The sequence below is a fragment of the Mytilus californianus genome, unplaced genomic scaffold, assembly GCF_021869535.1.
Source record: "Mytilus californianus isolate M0D057914Y unplaced genomic scaffold, xbMytCali1.0.p SCAF_13, whole genome shotgun sequence".
NCBI classification, from domain to species: Eukaryota; Metazoa; Mollusca; class Bivalvia; order Mytilida; family Mytilidae; genus Mytilus; species Mytilus californianus.
Genome location: NW_026262615.1, coordinates 11,810,829 through 11,833,210, shown reverse-complemented (window position 1 = coordinate 11,833,210; position 22,382 = coordinate 11,810,829). Strand labels below are relative to the sequence as shown.

At 35.2% G+C, this 22,382-nt stretch overlaps 1 protein-coding gene across 1 annotated transcript in view; it reads left to right on the top strand.

Annotated features, from left to right (window-relative positions):
• Positions 1-21,955, top strand: part of LOC127723861 (uncharacterized) — a 29,444-nt gene extending 7,489 nt beyond the window's left edge. The window contains exons 2-4 of the mRNA XM_052230579.1: positions 20,112-20,353; positions 20,907-20,967; positions 21,751-21,955. Of these exons, the coding sequence (XP_052086539.1) occupies positions 20,112-20,353; positions 20,907-20,967; positions 21,751-21,945 (498 nt within the window). The 3' untranslated portion in view covers positions 21,946-21,955. The remainder of the gene's footprint in view (positions 1-20,111; positions 20,354-20,906; positions 20,968-21,750) is intronic.
• The last annotated feature ends 427 nt before the right edge of the window (positions 21,956-22,382 follow it).

Genomic DNA, 22,382 nt, shown 5'->3' with positions numbered 1-22,382 from the left:
TTGATGGTAAGGAGTAGGTAATCTCAGACCCCGATTTGGATCCTATGATGTAGATCTTCTGTTGTTTAACCCATCTGGACCTTTTTGTCGATAACACCTTATAGTCTACCTTCCATATGCATGTAGTCCGGATACACGTATTGTCATTGGAAATATTTTCGAATTATAAAAAGGCCGTAGGAAAGAGATGATTGTTATCATACCTCGATATTCGATTGGTGGTGAGATCTATCTTAGGTTTCCCCCTGTGTCTTTTGTTCAAGCAAACATTAGGTCTGTAGTATAGAATTGACAGTTAGGTCGCACAAAAACATAGCACCTGAATGGAAATTATAAATTGGGGTACAACGAAAATTAGCAAAAGTATATGTGATTTTAAATTGCATGTTTGAAAAGATGGTTTGTGAAGAAAGAAGAAGAAGCTTATATTCATTGCTGAACAAACATGACAAAGGCGATCAACTTTGAAGATATGTAGAAAATGATGTAAAATAGTTTTGGAGAGAAATTTGCAAGTTGGATATCAGATAAAAATGGTTAGGCACTGACTGAGGAGATTAAAATAAAATTTGATATCGATAGATAAAGATCAATTGTCGGATGTCAATACTAGGTCTTACTTAAGTGGCTGGCAGAAAAGAAAGCCATCATTGATGTGAAGAACCAGGACAAGCACTGTTTTATTTGGGCGATTTTGGTGTCGATACATTACGAATGGGTAGAACATAAAAGTGCTGACCGAGTGAACTAGTACCATCGATGGACAGAAGTTCACGTTTGAAGGGATTGACGTCCCAGATAATCTCAAGTTTGCGAAAACAATCCAATATACCAACCAGCGTGTATGGTTTAGAAAAGAAAAAGACCTACCCACTCAGGATATCTGATACTGACAAAAGAGAACTGAATGTGGACTTGTTGGAGATTGGGAAAGAAGGATTGGCACACCGCTATTATCTGATGCCTAATCACTTGATCTAAAGTATCAACATATTTAATAGATCACCCGCGGTTTTTTGTCAGTCTGATTTCGACTTTAATTGAGATTAACAGGTTAAAATATCCCTTTGGTTTCTTTCGCCTCTCTTTTAATCACTTCCAAAGTGAGCAGACCCTATCCCAGCAAAAAGAGAACAGACAGTAATAACAAGATGATTGCTAACTTACGATGACGAATAAAGGGGCCTACGAAGATTTTGAAAACCATTTGAAATCAATGAAGGTTCCATTAATTCGATGTGTACGCAGGATTTGAAAGCTTTACTGGTGACATCAAGTCGAAAACATTGTGAGGGATTTTAGTAAAAACAATGCATTTTTTTTCAAAAATCAAGGAACAGAATACAATCTAGGTGAAAAAATCATTAGTCGCCGAATGGATAACTGCAAACCTTACCAGAAGCACACATTGTCCAGAATTTGCATTAAAGGCTATGACTACAGGGTGTAATGCAGAAAGAAAGGGACGATGTTACCAAGATCTTTGTGATTACTTAAATATGTACCAGAAAGGTAATTATTGAATGTTCAAGGAGATGTCTGAGGAGAATAAATAAGCGTTAGAGCATGCAACGATGAACCACTCACGCTTAATTTGCAGCCTCACATTTATAAAAGCAATTGTTTAGGTACTTGTAGAGAATAACACAACCGTCGCATTTCCAAACATACAGAAAGTGATAGGAGAAATCAGGAGTTCTAATGCATTTTTATGTAACAATTTATTTCATTAGCTAAAAGTTACCATTAAATCCACAGTTGACATGGCGTAACTAAGGAGGGACCCGCCGTTTTGGATTGCTTAGATCAAAAACTATCAAAACTACAACATGTACAATATTATCGAAAATAAAAAAACATCTACATCAAAATCGCCGCTTTGATGTGATTTTATCCAAATTTGAATCGTAGAAGTAACGTAATAACCTTCAGGTTGTAAGTTTTTATTTGTTTGGCCATGACGTCTCTGCGCCAAAATCATTCATGAAGTTTCGCGGAATTTTATTTTATTTCAAATCTATACTTTTTTTCAAGCACTAACGTATTATGTCTTTTTGTAATGCATCAGAATCGGAATAACAGTACTGTAGTTGAAGAGTTGCCACCGTCAATTTTGATTTGATGATCGCAAATTAGGAGATAACTGTATTGTATTTTCAGCTTGACATTCGTCAGTCGTAAAACGTAGATTTTACTGTCGCAAGGGAAACGGATATTTGCGACAGTAAAATCAAGTTTTACGTAGGCCAAGTTTAAAATACAATACGGTTATCTCCATTTTAATGCAGCATATTACAATAAATTCCATTTTATTAATATTTTGGTTGAAAATTACATAAACGAAAATGTCCGCGAAACTGTTGCATCGTCTTTAGCATCTAAACAATGTGACGTCATATGTATACTCACGATGTGAAACATAAACACTAGACGTATGTATGCCTTTCGTACGCTTCTTAATTGTTTCAAGGTTGACAAAATGAAGATTTTGAAGCTCAAAATGTAACTTTCTTGTTTATTTTGTGAGAAAGCACATACCAAAAAAAAATTGGAAATCTAAATGGTGGCTTTCTGAGCTACAGACTAGTAGAACGTGGAATCGAACCCTTCAAAATATTTGTCAACATCCAATGAAAATTATCGTGACAAACGAATTGTATTAGAATTTCCGTTTTACTGTCTCTGCATTTGCGATCATCAAGTCGCCAATTGACGGTGACATCTCTTCAACTACAGTACTGTTATTCCTTAATTGTATAAAATGAAACAACACAATTCTAGGGATGGTAGGAACATAGCCATAAGAGAGATAGTGGACAGTCGAACATAAGAGTACACTGTGAATCATCTGGATGATTTCAAGTTTAGGACTCGGTGCATTGAAGGAGTTAAAGCAGACGACAATACCCAACTAACATAAATTAACGACTACAAAGCCAGTACCTTTGGAATCCTTCACCTCTCTTTTATAAATGTTATGGGTCAAAATTTGAAGCCTGGATACTATTTCTGGTTGCAGTTTGCAACATATGTGGAAGGTCTTAGGTTAGAAATTATTCTTTAAGGATCCTCCTCATACATGATTTTAGTAAGTTCATCATCATGATCTACTATCTATGAGATAAATCTCTGTAATGTGTCTCCAATTTTGTAGTGTTTCTGTCAAATCGATAATGTCTTCCCCTTGTCGTCTGTTGAAAGAGCTTTATTGTTTTTGTTGTACTATGTCGATGGGAGAATTTGCTCAGAATCGTTTTCGTTGTGTTGTAGGAATCATAGCCCGAGTTCAGATATTGTTTGAAGTCGCTATATACAATCTCATCCTTGATCACATTTTTTTACACCTTTAACTCTCCTGATTTCATACCTTTCTGTTTTAATGGCATACCGTTTCCGTGTTAGACCGGCACGTTCAACCATTGGTATTCCAGCATAATCGATCGTGAAACATATAAACTTTCTTGTTTACTAGTACCTTAGTCTTGACTTGGAATGTATGGTCAGTTGGACATCTCGTACTATTGATGCACATTTTCATAGATGTACTTGTAAATGTCTGTGATCTGAATATCGCAAACGAGACTGTCGGTGTTGCGTATGTAGCGGATCGTGGCTCGCAGTCCGTATTGGGGTTTGAGGTAGTCTTATACAAAGTCAGTCATCAATGCTTTGGACTAGAACAAAAATCGCAAAACATAGAACGATTGGTTTCCAAAATCCCAACTTGTTTCGTGTCCTGTGGATTGCAGTCCAAAAATCGTTAAATACAATTCGGTTTCTTGAAATTGAGGTTGATTGCTTGTTTTCAAGCTTTCGTTTTGTTACGGATACCAACACGGTTCCAGATATTTTTTATACTTTTTGCAGACATTTTCATACTTTTTACTTTTTTAAAATGTAACTCTAGATTCGGCACGGAGTTTATGCTTTTGTTAATGTAAGGTTTCAACATGGGCCTTGGTTGGATATGATAGCTTATGGATATTCCTCGGCTTCAACTTCCGGGTCAGACACTCTTAAAATTCACTTATATAATGCACCAAATATGTTGGAATAGCTTGAAATTATTATCTTAAATCTATCTATAAATATTTGTTTCCTTGATATTATCTGGCCAGTAAGGTATCGGGTGATCATTCCTCGTGTCAATCTCATAAATGTAGTCTTCGCAAATTTAAGTGTTTGTCTATTTCGTCAGGCTTGTATTTTGAAATCCGAGTTTTACCGCTGTCCCAATATCCTCAAAAACCGTTCCACTGGAAGTAACGCATTATACTTTCACCTTTAACATTGGTGCTGGCTTGGCAATCGTGCATTCATGCTAGCTAGGTATTCGTGTTTACTTTAACACCTTTGATCTATCGAGACTTATGTTGGCAATCATCCAGATGATTCGCAATGTACTTTTACTTTCGCCAGTTTACTATTTCTCTTATGGTTATATTCCCGTCATTTTCCAGATTTAGTTTTATTGTAAATGCCGGGTAAAGAGAAATTTCTACAAGCACTTTCTGTGTGTTTGGAAATACGACGGCTGGGTTATTCCCTGTAGACTTGCTTTCATAAATGGCAGGCTGTTAATAAAGCGTAATGCCAGTACAGTGTCTGCATCTTCCCTCCTCATCCCCTTTTTGCTTTGCGACACTTTTTGTAAAACGATATATATTTTTTGTTTGTTTTTGGGTATGTAAGCAATCTGTGATCTACTAACTCACATGTTTTAATAAAGAGGGAGCTGTTTTACCCGGCCATGTTGTGGACGATCACCAGAATGAATCCAGGTGCCTTGTATTTTTAGTTCACTTGTGAACTGTGCCTTTGTAAACCCCGGTATGTTGACAGTTATCTTTCGCTTTGTCATCTCCTAGTTTTTCTTAACATTCTTTGCCTGGTCGAACGCTTGTTTATTCTCTTTGGACATTATTATTATTTTTCTAGTACAGAGCTCAAAAATCTTCTTTAAGTTTATTCACAAGGATCTCGGCACCATCTCCCCTCTATTTCTACATTGTACATGTTGAATAACAAACTGGTATCTAATGAAAACCCTGTCGTCACAGTAATTAATGCAATAGACAAAGGACGATGTGTGCTTTTGGTAGGGTTTGTTGCCTGGTTTGCAGTTATTCATTCGGTTACTCCTATAAACTATTTGCATTAGCTATATCAAGTGATTCTGGAGCACACGTTAGTGGATTGGTAATTGACAGTTATCTTACTCTAAGACAGCAACAAAGTCATCAACCATCAATATTCATAAAGTGTTCTTTACATTTTTATATAGTGAACTAGGTTATTTAAGTAAGAATCACATAGATTGTATGGCAGTGCAAAGTTTTTACAAATTATACGGATATGCATATAGATATGCATACCAATATGATTTTTTTCTAACTCACCTTTTCCCTTTAAGATACTCTTGTGTGGTATTTGACTGAAGTAGATTTTAAGCAACCACATGAGCATACAACTACTAGATACCTCACTTCTTCACAAGAATGAAGAGTAGAAAAATGATCAGAAGTATTACATAAATGAGTGGAATACAGATATTTAATATAGTACTCCCCACAAAGCAATGTCTTATATGGGATTCGAAAAGTGAACGAAAGACTTAACAATTATACACGTCAGATAAGTCTTTATGAGGAATAATTACTATATGAACCACAGGATATCTAGTGTGGTATTTTATTCAAGATTCTTCCATGGGAACTGGAACACACTGGACATGGTGATTTAAAAACGGATTGAAATATATATATTGTGATTATTATGAACATCAGCACCCGAAGACATCGATTGAGTATTCACAACTATAAATTGATTAAAAACATAGATGAACTACAAAAACGCGACACAGTAGTGTGTGAAAATATTTGTTTGAATGTTTTGAAAATGCTTTCAGATGGTCAACCGTTTGATGAAGTGACGTTTTGAATACAATTACAAAAAAGAAAGATGGTAGATTAATTCGTATTTGTAAAAGACGAGCAAGCATTGTTACTCTTTTCGTGAACCTCGATGGTAAAACAAATGCAGAACCACTTAATTAGTAATCTTTCCGAGCAAAATAAGTAGATGAAACGATTAAAAAAGGCTGGTATACAAAGAATTTGCTCGAAAGGGCGCAAACATGAAAAAAAAAATGTCAAAAGCATGTTATCGATGGGTGCAAAAAATCATGTAATACCTCGATGTAATTGTTCAATTGAAACTTACGAATAAATCTAAACAATCACTGACAATCGAAGATGACAAGATAAAGGTTTAAAACCATCAAAGTCCTTTTTTTACATGCAAGATGCAAACAGAAGTAAGGAAACGAATTTCTACTTGAGAAAAAATCTAGGGTGTTGTTCGGCTTAGTTTTTTTTTAAGAAGGTCCAAATTCGGGGTCGGACACCCTACTCCATCCTTACCGAAAAGTTAATAAAAAATGTTCTACGGCAAAGCTTTTGTCCGCACTAGGTGCTAAGGGAAGCTGGGTAGCTGAGGTCTACTTGAGAAAAAATCTAGGGTGTTGTTCGGCTTAGTTTTTTTTTAAAGTAGGTCCAAAGCTGGGGTCGGACACCCTACCCCACCCTTAACAAAAAGTTAATAAAAAATGTTCTTCGGCAATACTTTTGTCCGCACTAGGTGCAAAAGGGAAGCTGGGTAGCTGAGGTCTACTTGAGGAAAAATCTAGGGTGTTGCTCGGCTTCGTTTTGTTTAAAAGTAGGTCCAAAGTTGGGGTCGGACACCCTACCCTACCCTTACCGAAAAGTTAATAAAAAATGTTTTATGGCGATACTTTTGTCCGCACTATGTGCACAGGGAAGCTGGGTAGCTGGGGTCTACATGAAAAAAAATCTAGGGTGTTGTTCGGCTTAGTGTTTTTAAAATTAGGTCCATATTTGGGTCGGACACCCTACCCAACCCTTACCGAAAAGTAAAAAAAAAAGGTTCTACGGCAATACTTTTGTCCGCACTAGGTGCAAAGGGAAGCTGGGTAGCTGAGGTCTACTTGACCAGCAATCTAGGGTGTTGTTCGGCTTATTTTTTTTTAAGTAGATTTCAAAGTTGGGGTCGGACACCCTACCCCACCCTTACCGAAAAGTTATTAAAAAATGTTCAACGGCAATAACTTTGTCCGTTCTAGGTGCAAATAGAAGCTGGGTAGCTGAGGTCTATTTGAGAAAAAAATCTAGGGTGTTGTTCGGCTTAGTTTTTTTTTAAAGTAGGTCCAAAGTTGGGGTCGGACACCCTACCCGACCCATAACAAAAAGTTAATAAAAAATGTTCTACGGCAATACTTTTGTCCGCACTAGGTGCAAAAGGGAAGCTTGGTAGCTGAGGTCTACTTGAGAAAAAATCTAGGGTGTTACTCGGCTTAGTTTTTTTTAAAAAGTAGGTCCAAAGTTGGGGTCGGACACCCTACCCAACCCTTACCGAAAAGTTAATAAAAAATGTTCTATGGCGATACTTTTGTCCGCACTAGATGCAAAAGGGAAGCTGGGTAGCTGAGGTCTACTTGAGAAAAAATCTAGGGTGTTGTTTGGCTTAGTTTTTTTAAAATTAGGACCATATTCGGGTCGGACACCCTACCCAACCCTTAACGAAAAGTTAATAAAAAAATGTCCAACGCAACAGCTTTGTCCGCACTAGGTGCAAATGGAAGCTGGGTAGCTGAGGTCTACTTGAGAAAAAAATTAGGGTGTTGTTCGGCTTATTTTTTTTTAAGTAGGTTTCAAATTTGGGGTCGGACACCTTACCCCACCCTTACCGAAAAGTTAATAAAAAATGTTCAACGGCAATAGCTTTGTCTGCACTAGGTGCAAATGGAAGCTGGGTAGCTGAGGTCTACTTGAGAAAAAATCTAGGGTGTTGTTCGGCTAAGTTTTTTTAAAAGTAGGTCTAAAGTTCGGGTCGGACAACCTACCCCACCCTTAACAAAAAGTTAATAAAAAATGTTCTACGGCAATACTTTTGTCTGCCCTAGGGGGAAAAGGGAAGCTTGGTAGCTGAGGTCTACTTGAGAAAAAATCTAGGGTGTTGCTCGGCTTCGTTTTGTTTAAAAGTAGGTCCAAAGTTGGGGTCGGACACCCTACCCTACCCTTACCGAAAAGTTAATAAAAAATGTTTTATGGCGATACTTTTGTCCGCACTATGTGCACAGGGAAGCTGGGTAGCTGGGGTCTACATGAAAAAAAATCTAGGGTGTTGTTCGGCTTAGTGTTTTTAAAATTAGGTCCATATTTGGGTCGGACACCCTACCCAACCCTTACCGAAAAGTAAAAAAAAAGATTCTACGGCAATACTTTTGTCCGCACTAGGTGCAAAGGGAAGCTGGGTAGCTGAGGTCTACTTGACCAGCAATCTAGGGTGTTGTTCGGCTTATTTTTTTTTAAGTAGATTTCAAAGTTGGGGTCGGACACCCTACCCCACCCTTACCGAAAAGTTATTAAAAAATGTTCAACGGCAATAACTTTGTCCGTTCTAGGTGCAAATAGAAGCTGGGTAGCTGAGGTCTATTTGAGAAAAAAATCTAGGGTGTTGTTCGGCTTAGTTTTTTTTTAAAGTAGGTCCAAAGTTGGGGTCAGACACCCTACCCGACCCATAACAAAAAGTTAATAAAAAATGTTCTACGGCAATACTTTTGTCCGCACTAGGTGCAAAAGGGAAGCTTGGTAGCTGAGGTCTACTTGAGAAAAAATCTAGGGTGTTACTCGGCTTAGTTTTTTTTAAAAAGTAGGTCCAAAGTTGGGGTCGGACACCCTACCCAACCCTTACCGAAAAGTTAATAAAAAATGTTCTATGGCGATACTTTTGTCCGCACTAGATGCAAAAGGGAAGCTGGGTAGCTGAGGTCTACTTGAGAAAAAATCTAGGGTGTTGTTTGGCTTAGTTTTTTTAAAATTAGGACCATATTCGGGTCGGACACCCTACCCAACCCTTAACGAAAAGTTAATAAAAAAAATGTCCAACGGCAACAGCTTTGTCCGCACTAGGTGCAAATGGAAGCTGGGTAGCTGAGGTCTACTTGAGAAAAAAATTAGGGTGTTGTTCGGCTTATTTTTTTTTAAGTAGGTTTCAAATTTGGGGTCGGACACCTTACCCCACCCTTACCGAAAAGTTAATAAAAAATGTTCAACGGCAATAGCTTTGTCTGCACTAGGTGCAAATGGAAGCTGGGTAGCTGAGGTCTACTTGAGAAAAAATCTAGGGTGTTGTTCGGCTAAGTTTTTTTAAAAGTAGGTCTAAAGTTCGGGTCGGACAACCTACCCCACCCTTAACAAAAAGTTAATAAAAAATGTTCTACGGCAATACTTTTGTCTGCCCTAGGGGGAAAAGGGAAGCTTGGTAGCTGAGGTCTAATTGAGAAAAAATCTAGGGTGTTGTTCGGCTTAGTTTTTTTTTAAAGTAGATTCAAAGTAGGCGTCGGACATCCTACCCTACCCTCACCGAAATGTTCATAAAAAACGTTCTACGGCAATACGTTTGTGTGCACTAGGTGCAAAGGAAAGATAGGGACCTAGGGCCTGCTTGATCGAAATTCCAAGTTTAGGTATAGCACGGATTTTATTTTTGATATAGCTAATGAATAATTTCCTTGTCCACTATACTTTGAGTACAAAAAATTAACCTTTCATCTAATCAAAAGTAAGCGAAATCCACTGGTTTAGAAGTAGAATGTTTCGTCAAAACAAATCTAACTGGCAAACAGAAAATGTTAAAGCACGAGCACAACTTTCTATTCTTGTATTGCAGAACAATTGTTACTTTGTATGAACTATTTGACAGGATGCCGAGAATATGGAAACAATATCGCAATTTTGCCAGCATTTAAATAATTTCATAATTATTTACGATTCTATATGCACTCAAAAGTGTTGACTATTAAACATTTAAAGCGTGCAGCACGCTGTTTGATATATTGAAAGCGAATACTATTGTCTTTGAATTAATGAACAGGAAATGCAATTTCAGAATTCATAGAACAGTATCTTCGACCAATTTATATATTAAAAACAGATATTTAAGTGGTTATGCATTAATAAAAACATTTTAAGTACGTTTGAATCTAATGCAACTTTTGGGTTTATAGACATATCTGAAAACTGGCTGCTAGCGAAGTTGCTTCTAGCGAGTGGCTGCTAGCTCTTGAGCCTGGTTTTGAATTGTAATGTCGGGGCATTTTATAGCTTGTTTTGCGGTATGTGTTATGCTCATTGCTTTAGGTCATTCGGTGACATATAGTTTCTTGTGTATACGTTATTTAGTTTTGTTTGGATAGTTGTCTCATTGACAATCATATCAAGTCATTTTATTTTGTGATAGTGTCAGCATTAAATATAGTATAAGATTAAAGTATTGTGTTGTATGTTATACTAAATGAATACTCCGTACATAATTAAGCCTGATAACACTTTATTACTTCAATTATTAAAATTAAGAGGCCTCAGCTACCTTGGTTTTGCATATAGGCTGTATTCTAATAGCTGATTTACATAACATATTACAAAATTAATGATGCTAAAAGTATGTGTAAGACCTCATAAATTTTATAATTTCCAAGATGTCCTTATATGATAAAACTTTATGTAAGAACTTATAAAAGTTTTGATATCATTGCTTTTGCAGTGCGACTAACATATACATCATTATGCAAAGCTTCTTTATAACACGGATACGCTGTGCTCTTATCTCCTGATATCTCATAACATACTCCAAGTATTGTTTTTGAATTAGTTAAATCTGGTGATGAAATAAAATATTTATTTCTCAGAGTTAAACATAAATCATATAATGCTTTTTGTCTGTTGGAGGTATAACCAAGTTGATGATAACATAAAAATCTAAGATAGTACGAAAGAACAACTGGAGGTATAAAAATGCTTTTATCTTCCACCTCAAACCGTAGTTCTTCTGTATTAATGATGAATGCATCAAATATTCAACACTGTCTACAGTGGCTAACGTCATTCTATCCTTCAATGTTATTTTGGAATGTACATTTTGTCTATAACTATTCATTTGTCCTTTATCATAGATACCACAGCCTAAATACACCATATCATTTTTACATCTTAATAAAGCATACTTGGTTAGATTGAGTGTCACATTGTACTGTCCTGTCACATAATAATACGACACGTACACAGCCTTCACGCTTAACTTTTGAGTCCACAAGCCAGACGCTCAATATTTTTGAAAATTTTAGTTGGATTCTGTTGGCTTGTAGAGGAGAATTTTACAAGCCCGAAAGCAATTTTACAAGCCATGGCCGTAGGACTTGTGGTTAAGCGTGAAGATTGCGCACAACAACCAACCAGACACAGCATCTCTCCAAATACCGTTTTGTAAATGTCTATAATAAAGCTTTTGTATGTTGTTAGTGTTACTTATTGTAGAAGGTGGTAGTGGAAATTATATTGCACACTGACTGATGACGGCATAATAATATTTACATACATTAATCATAAATTAAGACGATTCGAACCTTTGTAAAAATTTAGCAAATTGCGGTAACTTATGACATCGCGAAAGATTTGTTGCGGAATTTGGCGTTCCACAAGTCTTGAATAAAAAGACGTCTAACTTTATGAATGAAGTTTCACTCTTTGTACTAAATTAAAAGATGATTCCCACTCGCAGTCGGAAATAAATTATTTATCAATACATCCATTCCCCCATACTTTATACTTTCCAGTACACGCTAAAGTTTTTAATTGTTAGTTTGGTCAACTTTTCCTAGGAACATGTTATGTTTAGGTATAAAATAGTTCGGACAGTAACAGTTGTTTATCAATAATATTAATGTATCAAGACAGAGAGAAAAACAATAAAACAATCTAAATAATTGAAATATTTCAATATCAAATTCCTCTGAGACCAATAATAAGGCGGTCTTCAGACAGTAGGAACATAATAAATCTTTGACATCAACATTGGTGTTAATGATTACGCCGAAGTGTTAATTTTAGAAGACCGTAACATAAGAGTTGAGTGAAATTAAATGAATATACAAGTTTTTTTTTCTTCCACAGAGAAAGAAAATCTCCCTTATAATCGACTTACTGGCATAATATTGGGTTCTATAGGTACTATAAGACATCCGTGTCTTTTAATCTTGTCCATTACGCAGTTAGGAGGCCATTGGTGTCGATGACGCCTTGTCCACGGAATTGCATTGTAAGGTAAATTTTTACTTCGTTGGCAAATTGCACAAACAAATATCTGATCTGCATCTGAAAAATGAAAGGCCGTGTAAATGTAGCTGTCATCCATCTGGAGCGTTTTGCTTAATTTTATCAAGAACTAATTCCACTGGTAAATATAAACCTTTTGCTTTACTTTCACAGCAATCAGATGTGGCGAATGCAGATTTTCTCTCCCTTCTGCAATCAATATAAGTCTTGTAAATCCGGGATGATCGTTATCTAACTCCATAACCAGTGTAGAGTTTTGTATTGGGCGTTTGATATTCAGTACATTTTGAATTACGTCTACGTTATGGAAGAGGACCATCATATCATTGTCACTACCTGGTACATCCAGTCCTTCGGCCAAACTTCCGCTTGATATTTGTATATAATAAGACTGAAATGAATTATCCATCATATCATTTATTATAGATAGACGTTTTTTATTGCGTATATGTATTTCAGTACCAACTGTATAAACTAGGTGTCCTTCAGAGCATTTCCTGGCCAATGCAGTTTTTTTTTAAAATATGAATTTATACATTTTACTAAACATTGAAATAATGTCTGTAAAATCGAAAGTTTTCACAAATTACATGTATTCCTTAGTAAAATGAGCATCTTTTTGCAAATTAGTTGGGTCTTTTTTTAGCTGAACACTTCGTGCTGTCGATTGTTGTCTCGAATATACATGATGGTTAAAAGATTTTTGATTTATGATCGGTTGTTCAGATACACTAGATGATTTGAGTAATATGGTATATTTAAGCTTATAGAAAAGTAATTTGCATGCATTTTAGTATGTAATTAGGAGCACACATATTAAGATAACCACTGATTAGACTATGCGTCGTGGGTTTTGCTCATTGTTGAAGCCAACGGTGACTTATAGTTGATAACTTCTATGTCATTTGGTCTCTGATGGAAAGTTGTCTTATTGGCAAGCATACCACATCTTCTTATGTTTAAATACTATAGTTCACATTGGTATTATATACACTTTACTTCATTGATCAGAACCATTTTATGTTGCTTCATTGTTAACTTGTATACACTTCATTTAATTTTTGTCACCAGCCTATCCACTTTACTTTAATCAAGAAAGTTATCTTTAAATATGGTTTGATTGATGATGTCTAATTTCGAAACATTTCAATTTGTTGAAATTTATTGAAGTTCTATGTATAATATGTGAACAATTTTAATTCAAATTAAAGAGAAACAACAATAGTTTACCACTGTTCAAATCTCGTGAACGCAGCGAGACTTGGTGACTCAACATGATACTAATGACCTGTTATCTACCATGTGGATCCACAGAAAAGATGTCACAGAAAACCCATGACGCATAGTCTAATCAATGGTTATTTTAATAAGTGTTTAATTGCGAGTGAGCCGCTAAATTTCAAACTCCCTCTGCATGATCTAAGATTATTTTTGCTATTATGTCAATCCTCTTTGGTCGTACCTCATCAGATAATTAATAACTTATACATCCTTAGCTTTCAATTTCAGTGTTTAAGCGTTTCTGATTTCGATAAATTCAGAAAAGCGATTTGAACACACTTAATTCATAAAGTGTTATGTTAATGACTTACTCAGATTTTACTTTCACCCTAAGACTTAAATTATTTGAATTTTACGTAATTGTTGCGACTTGACGGATACATAATTTTCCTATTAAAATGTCGTACATTTTTGCATAGAATTGAAATAAAATAACTAGCGGGACATGCAATGAGGAAAATAACTTTCCACAAGTATTCATATGAATTTAAACGGATAATGCAGATTTTACTTTATATATATTATTATCGATTCAGAACATCCCGTACGCTGCTCCTCAAATATGAATAACTGGGTGCGACTTATTACCAAATTTGTTTGCCATGAGCAATACAGACTTTAGTATAGCAGGAACTCTTTCATTCAGGTGTTACCCTGTTTCCGGTATGGTGAGTATTTCCCAGTCATCCGTTAACTGTGTAGTATTTTATGAACTTCTTTGTCTCTTTGTCGTTTCTTTTTTTGGTCATGGCGCTGTCTGTTTGTCTTTAGCTAATCGTTTTCGATTTCAATCTTGGTACATGTATCTGTCTACTTATATAGACTTTCTTGATGTTTTTGTTTTTAATCATAACATCGTTCTTACCTTTATTGTAGTATATGCAATTCTGTAAGTATTCCTGATATTCTTTTGAAGATTTGTCTAAGGTTTAAAATCCACTGTTCTTGTGTTTTCCTTCTATCTAAACATTCTTTATACATTCGTTCAAACTGTTTGATTGTCAGTCCAAAACCGTCACTTGAGATAAAAATCCCTCCGCCTGTAGATTGGTTAATGGATGGTTGGTATCTGCGCCTTCCACGGTAAGGAAAACGTTTAACACCGTATTTTTCCCAGTACATAAATCTTCTCATCCCATATTTTTTTTCATCTTCGTCTTTGATTTGGTTTTTAGTATTTGTGCCCATGATGAATCTTAAGATAGAAATTAGTTAACACATTTAATCATTACCTAAATTTATAAATCATTGTTGGTCATAGTGTAACATCACTGTTCGATATTTGTTGTCGGGTACTTATTTGGTCTTTATTTTGTTTAGTCCAGGTAAAAAGATTGAAAATAAGAAGCTCCGCAAAGCGAAGCTTGATACAACCGCAGAGGTTGAACCCTGAAAAGTTTGGGCAAGTATGGACACAACATTCAAGCTTGATACAGCTCTGAATTTGGATTGTGATTAAATAATTGACACAACATTTGTTTCTGACACAGAATGAATGTGGTCTAAGAACCAAAAAATAATTAAATTTGACCTTTACCTATTATGGTCCAATATCCAAAATCTAAATCTATGGTAAGATTCAACCTATCAAAGAACCCATTAAATTCATTTTAATTTTTGCTGAAATCAAACAAATTTTATTTTCAACTTTAATTAAAAACATGAAGTTAAATGTTTGATCATAATTTGGACCAACCTGAAAACTGGACCCAAATTCGAAAATGTAAATGCATGTTTAGATTCAGCATATCAAATAACTCTGAGAATTCAATATTTGTTAAAATCAAACCAAGTTGAATTGTGGACCAATTTGAAAACGGGGTCCAAAATAAAAAAATCTAAATAGACGGTTAGATTCGGCATATTAAAGAACCCAATATTTCAGGTTTGGATGAAATCAAACAAAGTTTAATATTGGACCATTTGGATCTCAATGCAGACCAATTTAAAAACGGGGGCCACAATCCAAAATCTAAACACACGGCTAGATTCACCATATTAAAACAAAACTAGAACTCAAGAATTAAACTCCATTAAAATTGGTCAAAAAATAAGCAATTTATACAAAGTATTAGGAAAGTATAGGTTTTGGTCACTAATTCCTAAACTATCAGAGCCGTAACACCAAAAATTAATCCTAATCTTCTTTTATTTTGTAGTTTGGAACCTTGTGGTATAATTTCAAATATAAACATAGACTTATACGCTAGTAATTTTCCGGAACGAGAAAATCCTTGTTTTGGCCCCTTTTTGGGCGCTTGTTCTAAACAGTTCGGGTAATTACCCCCAAAATCAATCCAAATCTTCCTTTTGCGGTATGAAAACTTAGGGTACAATTTCATACAGATTAATACATTTATACACTAGTGTTTGTCCTAAAACAAGAAAAATGCTTGTTTTTGACCCCTTTTTGGCCCCAAGAATCAGTTTAAACAATAACCTCAAATCAATCCCCACATTCCTATAGTGGTATGGACGCATGTGATAGAATTTCATAGAGATCCTTTCCATAATACTCAAGTTATTGTCTGGTAAGCGAATGTCGTTGGACGACAGAAATTTACAGTCTTTCTCAAATAATATGTCTTAGGAACTGTGATTTTTGAAATATACTTTAAACAGAAAATTGTCGTCAATTGTTAAGCACCGTAGACTCGAACATTGAATCCTAATTGAAAAAGAAACCATTTTACCGTGGAACTATATGGATACGAGGACCAGTAGCGTCTCCCTTAAATCTAGCTCCCAAATAGACCATAGTTGCTATTAACCTTAATAAATCTGTCGGAGTTCCTCTATATCTGAACTGATAAAAAGTTTATCACACATGGAGTCTGCAAGGTATTTTGCATTGAAAAAGGTTTACAAAATTTGATTCTACAACTTTATTTATTCTTTTGAATAAACATCGTGGTTTGAGGTAAGCTTTGATATAAGTTTGTCCGCAAACTTTTACTTTTCTAAAATTGAAAATGTCATACAGAGATAACGTCATGTTTCTGCAACTCGTTCTAACTATGACGACCCCAAATAACGAACATACAAAATCGGCTTTTCAGTGTCTTCATTGGACCAAACAAACCAAGATTTAATAACGAAATAAAATTATGTGTACGGTAATTATACCCCCTTACATACACGAATATTCTTGGGTCATTACGGATCACCAACTCGTAGTCAGTCGCAAGAATCCGTAAGTAACTCGTCTCAACTCGCAATAACCAGCAAACACTCTTAAAGAAACACGAAAGGAGAGACAAATCTTTTGACATGTGAACAAATCTTCTTATGAATGTGAACGGATTGATTTGTTCCCGAAAATCAATCCACAAAAAATTCGTTACAATCCATAAGTATTGTAAACCGGTCGCAACAACAAGTATCTTTCTGTGAACTATTCACAAGAATGACACGTAACAATTGTAAATGTACGATTTGTTACGGTATTCATTCGGGTCCTTATACGAAGGCTTTACGTTATATAGATACAATGGATAAGCGTGGATTCTTGAAAAAGAAACCATGAGCCCGGAGTGCGAATGGTTTGTTTTTCATGAATCTACGCTTATCCATTGTATCTATAACTTAAACTATTGTGTTAATTTCTTTTCAAAATTAAAGCCTTTTCTTAATTAGAAGGTATTGTAAGTAAGTTTAAATAACCATGTTATCGTGTCCAAACGATGCATTCATAAATCTCAGATCACATTAATTGGTTAACAAAATACAAATATAACACTTCTACCTTTAAAGATCTTTATATTACCAGGCATATGAATATTATCTGTTTATACAAAATAAGACATATTCGAAATTATTTCTAATAAAATTGAAAATGGAAATGGGAAACGTGTCAAAGAGACAACAACCCGACCAAAAAGCATATATGAATTATATATAATAAGTATGTTATCGAAATTTTTCTAGCACTCTAGGCACATCACGATTTTCTCGCATAGGAATTTGCGAACAAACCTGTGTAAAATTATGTAGTAAAACAGATGAAATCATACTATATTTATAAAACAAAAATTGACAAATAGAATGTAATCATTTTTGTTTCAAACATGTGAAATAGCCAATAATAATTAAAAAAAAACGTTAAAACTCGCTATTATCACAAAAATATCCACTTTAACATGCAAAATTAGAAAAAAACCAGGATAACTTAAGAATTGGAACAACAGAGAGAATACAGGGATTCGAACCTAAACCGACAAATCCATATCTTTAACTCACTGATTTTAACCATGCTAACCTCGCGGCTACCAACTCGTATTATACGACTACCTATTGTGTCTATATAAAGGTACAAGCCCTGTGTGTCCGATGAACCGATGTATATCAGATGTTCATTTAAATATATAAAATAGACATCTATAGTGTAACCCATTGGTAGCCGAGAGGTTTCGTCGATGTGTTGATGTCAGTCACACATAACAGATTTCGAGGAAGGGTTCGATTCCCAGTGAAGGCATATAAAAATAACAAAAATTACACCCCAGTTCTATTGTTATACTTCATAGTTTCTATTTCTGAAACAAGTGTAAATTGAATAGATCTATTGTTACGAATAACAATGGACTTTGACCACAGGGTGTGACGAGCGGGGTTTCTGGAAACCCCTGCTTCTACATCCCGCAAACAAAGTCCATTGTTATTCGTAACAATAGAAATTGATTATTTTTTTAAATAGCATGAACATAAGAAATTTCTAATAGTGTTCACTACAAATTGTTTCATGATATTAAAAAAACACATTTTAGGAAATTCCAATAAGCATCTATATGGAATAAAAAAATAATCCTTTAAATACTCCTTTGCTTGAAGGTAATTTTTTTTATCCCAGTCATATGTCTCTTATCTCCCGACCCCCCCCCCCCCCACCCACGGTTACCCAGTGGCCGATCTGGAGTTGGGGGTTCCGCGGATTGGACACGACTTTTATTTAAAAGATCAATGCATTTGAATGGTTGGAACCCCCCCCCCCCCTCCGTTTTCTCTTGAGTTGGGAACCTACGGCTGGATCAGCCCCTGATTGCCTCAAAAAGGGAGTTCCTCTGGTAGTCGTGTTTCTAATGCAGACACACCTATTCCTTAGTATGTTCGAATATGAATTTTTGTTTTTTCTTGAGAAGAGGGGGGGGGGGGGGGGGGGGCTTTTGTTTTTGATAAAATCGTAAGATATAAAATAGTTATGATTACCTTTATTAAACTGATACAGGTAAGTACTTTGGGTTATAATATTGCCTTTATCTTTATCTTTATCTACCAAATCCAACGCTTGCCACAAAATGTCGTCCGTCTTATACCCGTCCATATTGACAACTGTATACCAGGAGCATGATGTATTTTTTGTGTGTAATAAGAATACACGTAAAAGTCAACCTTGACCTGCTGATCCATATTAGCACATGGATTTAACGGGAATATGCAAAACAACTTTGACATTTGTAAAATATACTCACTTGTCAAAGTTTGGACGAAGATAACCAAAGAGAGGTTACTAGTGGGGTTTCATGTGAGAAAAAAATATTCTTATAAATCATGGTTTGAAATTGTCAATAAATATGCTATCGTTTTTTTTTTCATTTAATAATCAATGTTAACAAATATAGGGTTTAGAATGGGGTGTAAGTTAGTTATACACCTCGGGATACGGCCGTCGGGGTTTCTTATCCAGACACACCTATCCCTCGGTGTATAACTATTACTGAAAGGTAAGTTTTTAAATTAATTCCATTAGTGAACAGAAATCAGTAAATTAGCCAATTCAAACTTAATGAAATTAGACACACAATTGAAACAATTGAATATAGTTTGGTGAGTCCATTTCAGCGACAGATTTAGGAAGCGTTGATTCTAGAAAAAGAATCCACGGTAAATGAATAGGCTGACGTCACGACAATGGTTTAAGGATTGTTATACGTTATTACGAGCAGAGAGGTTTAGCATCGGAACTTGTACGTGTGCGTCTACTTGTGGCTCGGGAACCCCCCGATTTCCTGCGAATTACGTTATCGATTTTGCCTGGCGGTGAAACGTACACGTTAGGGGCAACGTGTAAAGCGGCGGCTTCACAAAGGTAAGAACTTGTGGCTTCTTTTTCTTAAAACACAGATATTCGTCAATAAAGTTGAATGTACAGGCACAAGAGAATGTACTTGAAGTAATAAAACTATTTTGAGCCTTTAAAACATTTCTTTGACATCAGGACGGAACGGCAAATGTGGAACGCATTCGACGGAAAATGGCGGCATATTGAATGTCCTTCCGTTATTAAACAATACTTTATAATAACCTCTAAAACTATTTTATAGTTACCTTATAGTTAACATGTTCGCCGACTAATAGTTCTACAGTATAAGACTCATTTTCAAGAAGTAAACTAACTGATTTCCAGTTTGTTAGAAAAAAAGGGGGGCGTGAACAGGTGCGTGAAAAATGAACGATGCTGTCAAATTGTTTCTTTTCCAATTGAATGAGAGGCAAATTCATAAGACTCTTGAAATACTCTTGCAGGATTAAACTATAAAGGAGAAGACATGCTTTTGGTGCTTTAAATATATTTTATTTCAGTGAAAAAGGGGGGTGGTCAACAATTTGTGTAACTCTTGAAATATATTTGTTCCTTTTTAGAAAATTCATTCTCCACCAGTGGCAGCTGAAAAAAAAGTCCGATTCCAGCCAAAAGATGACCTGGTACTGCTGAGAAAGGTCCTGGCTAGATATCCATTTAAAAATAAGTCTGCCTGGAATGAGATAGCATTATCAGTAGCAGATACCAGATCTAATTTCCAGGTTGATGCAAGACGCGTCCGGGAAAGATCACATTTGCTGATAGATCCGCATAAAAAAACCAATGCTGAATCTTTGAAGAGGTATTTATACTTTTATAATCATTTTATGATTTATTCAAAAAAGAAAAGTTTTTAACCCTTTTTTTCTCTAACCCATAACTCCTACATCCCTCTCTCTTGACCCCTTCCGCCTGACTGCCGCTTCCCTCCCCTTATTCCCAACCCTTTCCACCCCTCAGAAAACACTAATTTAAAGCACTTTTTAAGTGCAAACAAGTCTGTATAAAAATGTATAGCATATGCAGCCATACTACCAGACAAAGTAAGCATTTGTTTGTAGTTTTTGTCAAATAAATTGGTACAATTTGAAATGTTGCAAATAGATTTTGCAATTGTTAGATTCTAATATTCTAATATATGGTAAAATTAAGCGCTTCATCAACTATCTTTGAAATAAAAAAATATGATGTTAAATATAATCATAGCAATGTTTATATTATTAGTAAATTTTAAAATACATATAAGTCTGATTTATATGGGAAATATCATGATTTCCAAAAAACGTTTTTACAAAGATTGCATGTGACGTCAGTGTTCTTGTTAATTTTAATACAGTTTTATATTATTATTCCAGTTCAGGGATTGATGAAGAGTATGAAGAGAAAGAAACTCTACTGGATGAAATTCTTTCATTTGTGGAGGATAGAGAAAAACAAAAAGAAAAAAGAGAAAGAGAAAAAGAAAAGGAAAACAGAAGAAACTCGAGGAAAAGACATTACTTAAAGGTACATACTTCTTATCTTATACATGACCTATTTGTTCAGTGTTTAAATAAATTATATAATAAATGGTTACGGTATCTCTTTCACAGGTTGTTTTTTTGGGGGGGGGGGGGGGTACTGCATGCATTTCGTCAACTTCTGGTTGCCCTAATAAAAAGTGGTCGCATTTGGCTTATGAAGTTTTTCTTCCTGAACATGCAAGTAAATTTTATCTCAGTCAATACATATTTGAAAAGATTACAGAATAAAATATGAATGAATGTTGGGAGAGTGAATGTGTCAAAGTGACAATAACAAACGTGTATCAACATATACAGGTACCAGGCTAAACAGCTACCAGAACTGGTGCTTGGTTTGAATTTCAAGGAAAAATGGCATGAGGCGTAGGTGGGTAACAGCGTATAGCATGTGATGATACACAGTGATGACACAACCAGCGAGTAAAAATACAGTTTAGGACGGCTCATTGGTCTCGAACGGTAAGGAATCATCACCTCCGGGGGTATAGACTGTAGCTGGCTTATTCCATACTTTACATCATTAAAAATGAGTTCGAGCCAACAATTAATGTGTCTTCTAACTTCAGTGATGCTCGTGGACCAATTATTTTAAAGCCAAAAACCTTATACATTTTAAAACAAATTCTGTCTATATATTTCAGATGATGATGAATCTAACGACGACACCCCGTGAAAGAGAAACAGTTCTGGAAATATTGTTGGGTACTTGAAAGAAATAAATGAGGCCGAAATGGTATATCGAAGACAAGAACTTGAAGTAAAAAAACAGCAACTGCAATTGGAGGAGGAAAAAATTCAATTAGAGAAACAAGAAAAATTCAAAAACTGGGAAACAATAAACAAGAAAAAAACACTAATGTTGGAGCTGTAAAAAAAATGTTTAGGTGACAGACATTAAATAGAAGAAATATTTTAAATCAATAAATAGTACAAATAAAAATATATTAAAACAATTTATAATGAAGAACTGTTTTTATAATATTTGTAGTTTTACCCCAGGTCATAAATGTTAAAAGGAAGATAATCAAATTTACTGGTTAATATTGCAATATATGTTAATAGTGTCTTAAGGTAGATTACTTTGTGGAAATGTGCACAAAGAAAAATCACTCTGGCAATTGTATTTTGAGAAAAGGATGGGGCCGGGGGTTTCCTGAATGACTGTAATCACAGTTCTAGTTTTGGATAGTGTCATTACATGTTGCTTACTTAAGATGCTAAGCCAAGAGATAACTATCTACTACCTGCCAAATATATATATTCTAGATCTTCAAGTCGACTAGGGTAGGCAAGTCGTCGTAATACCAT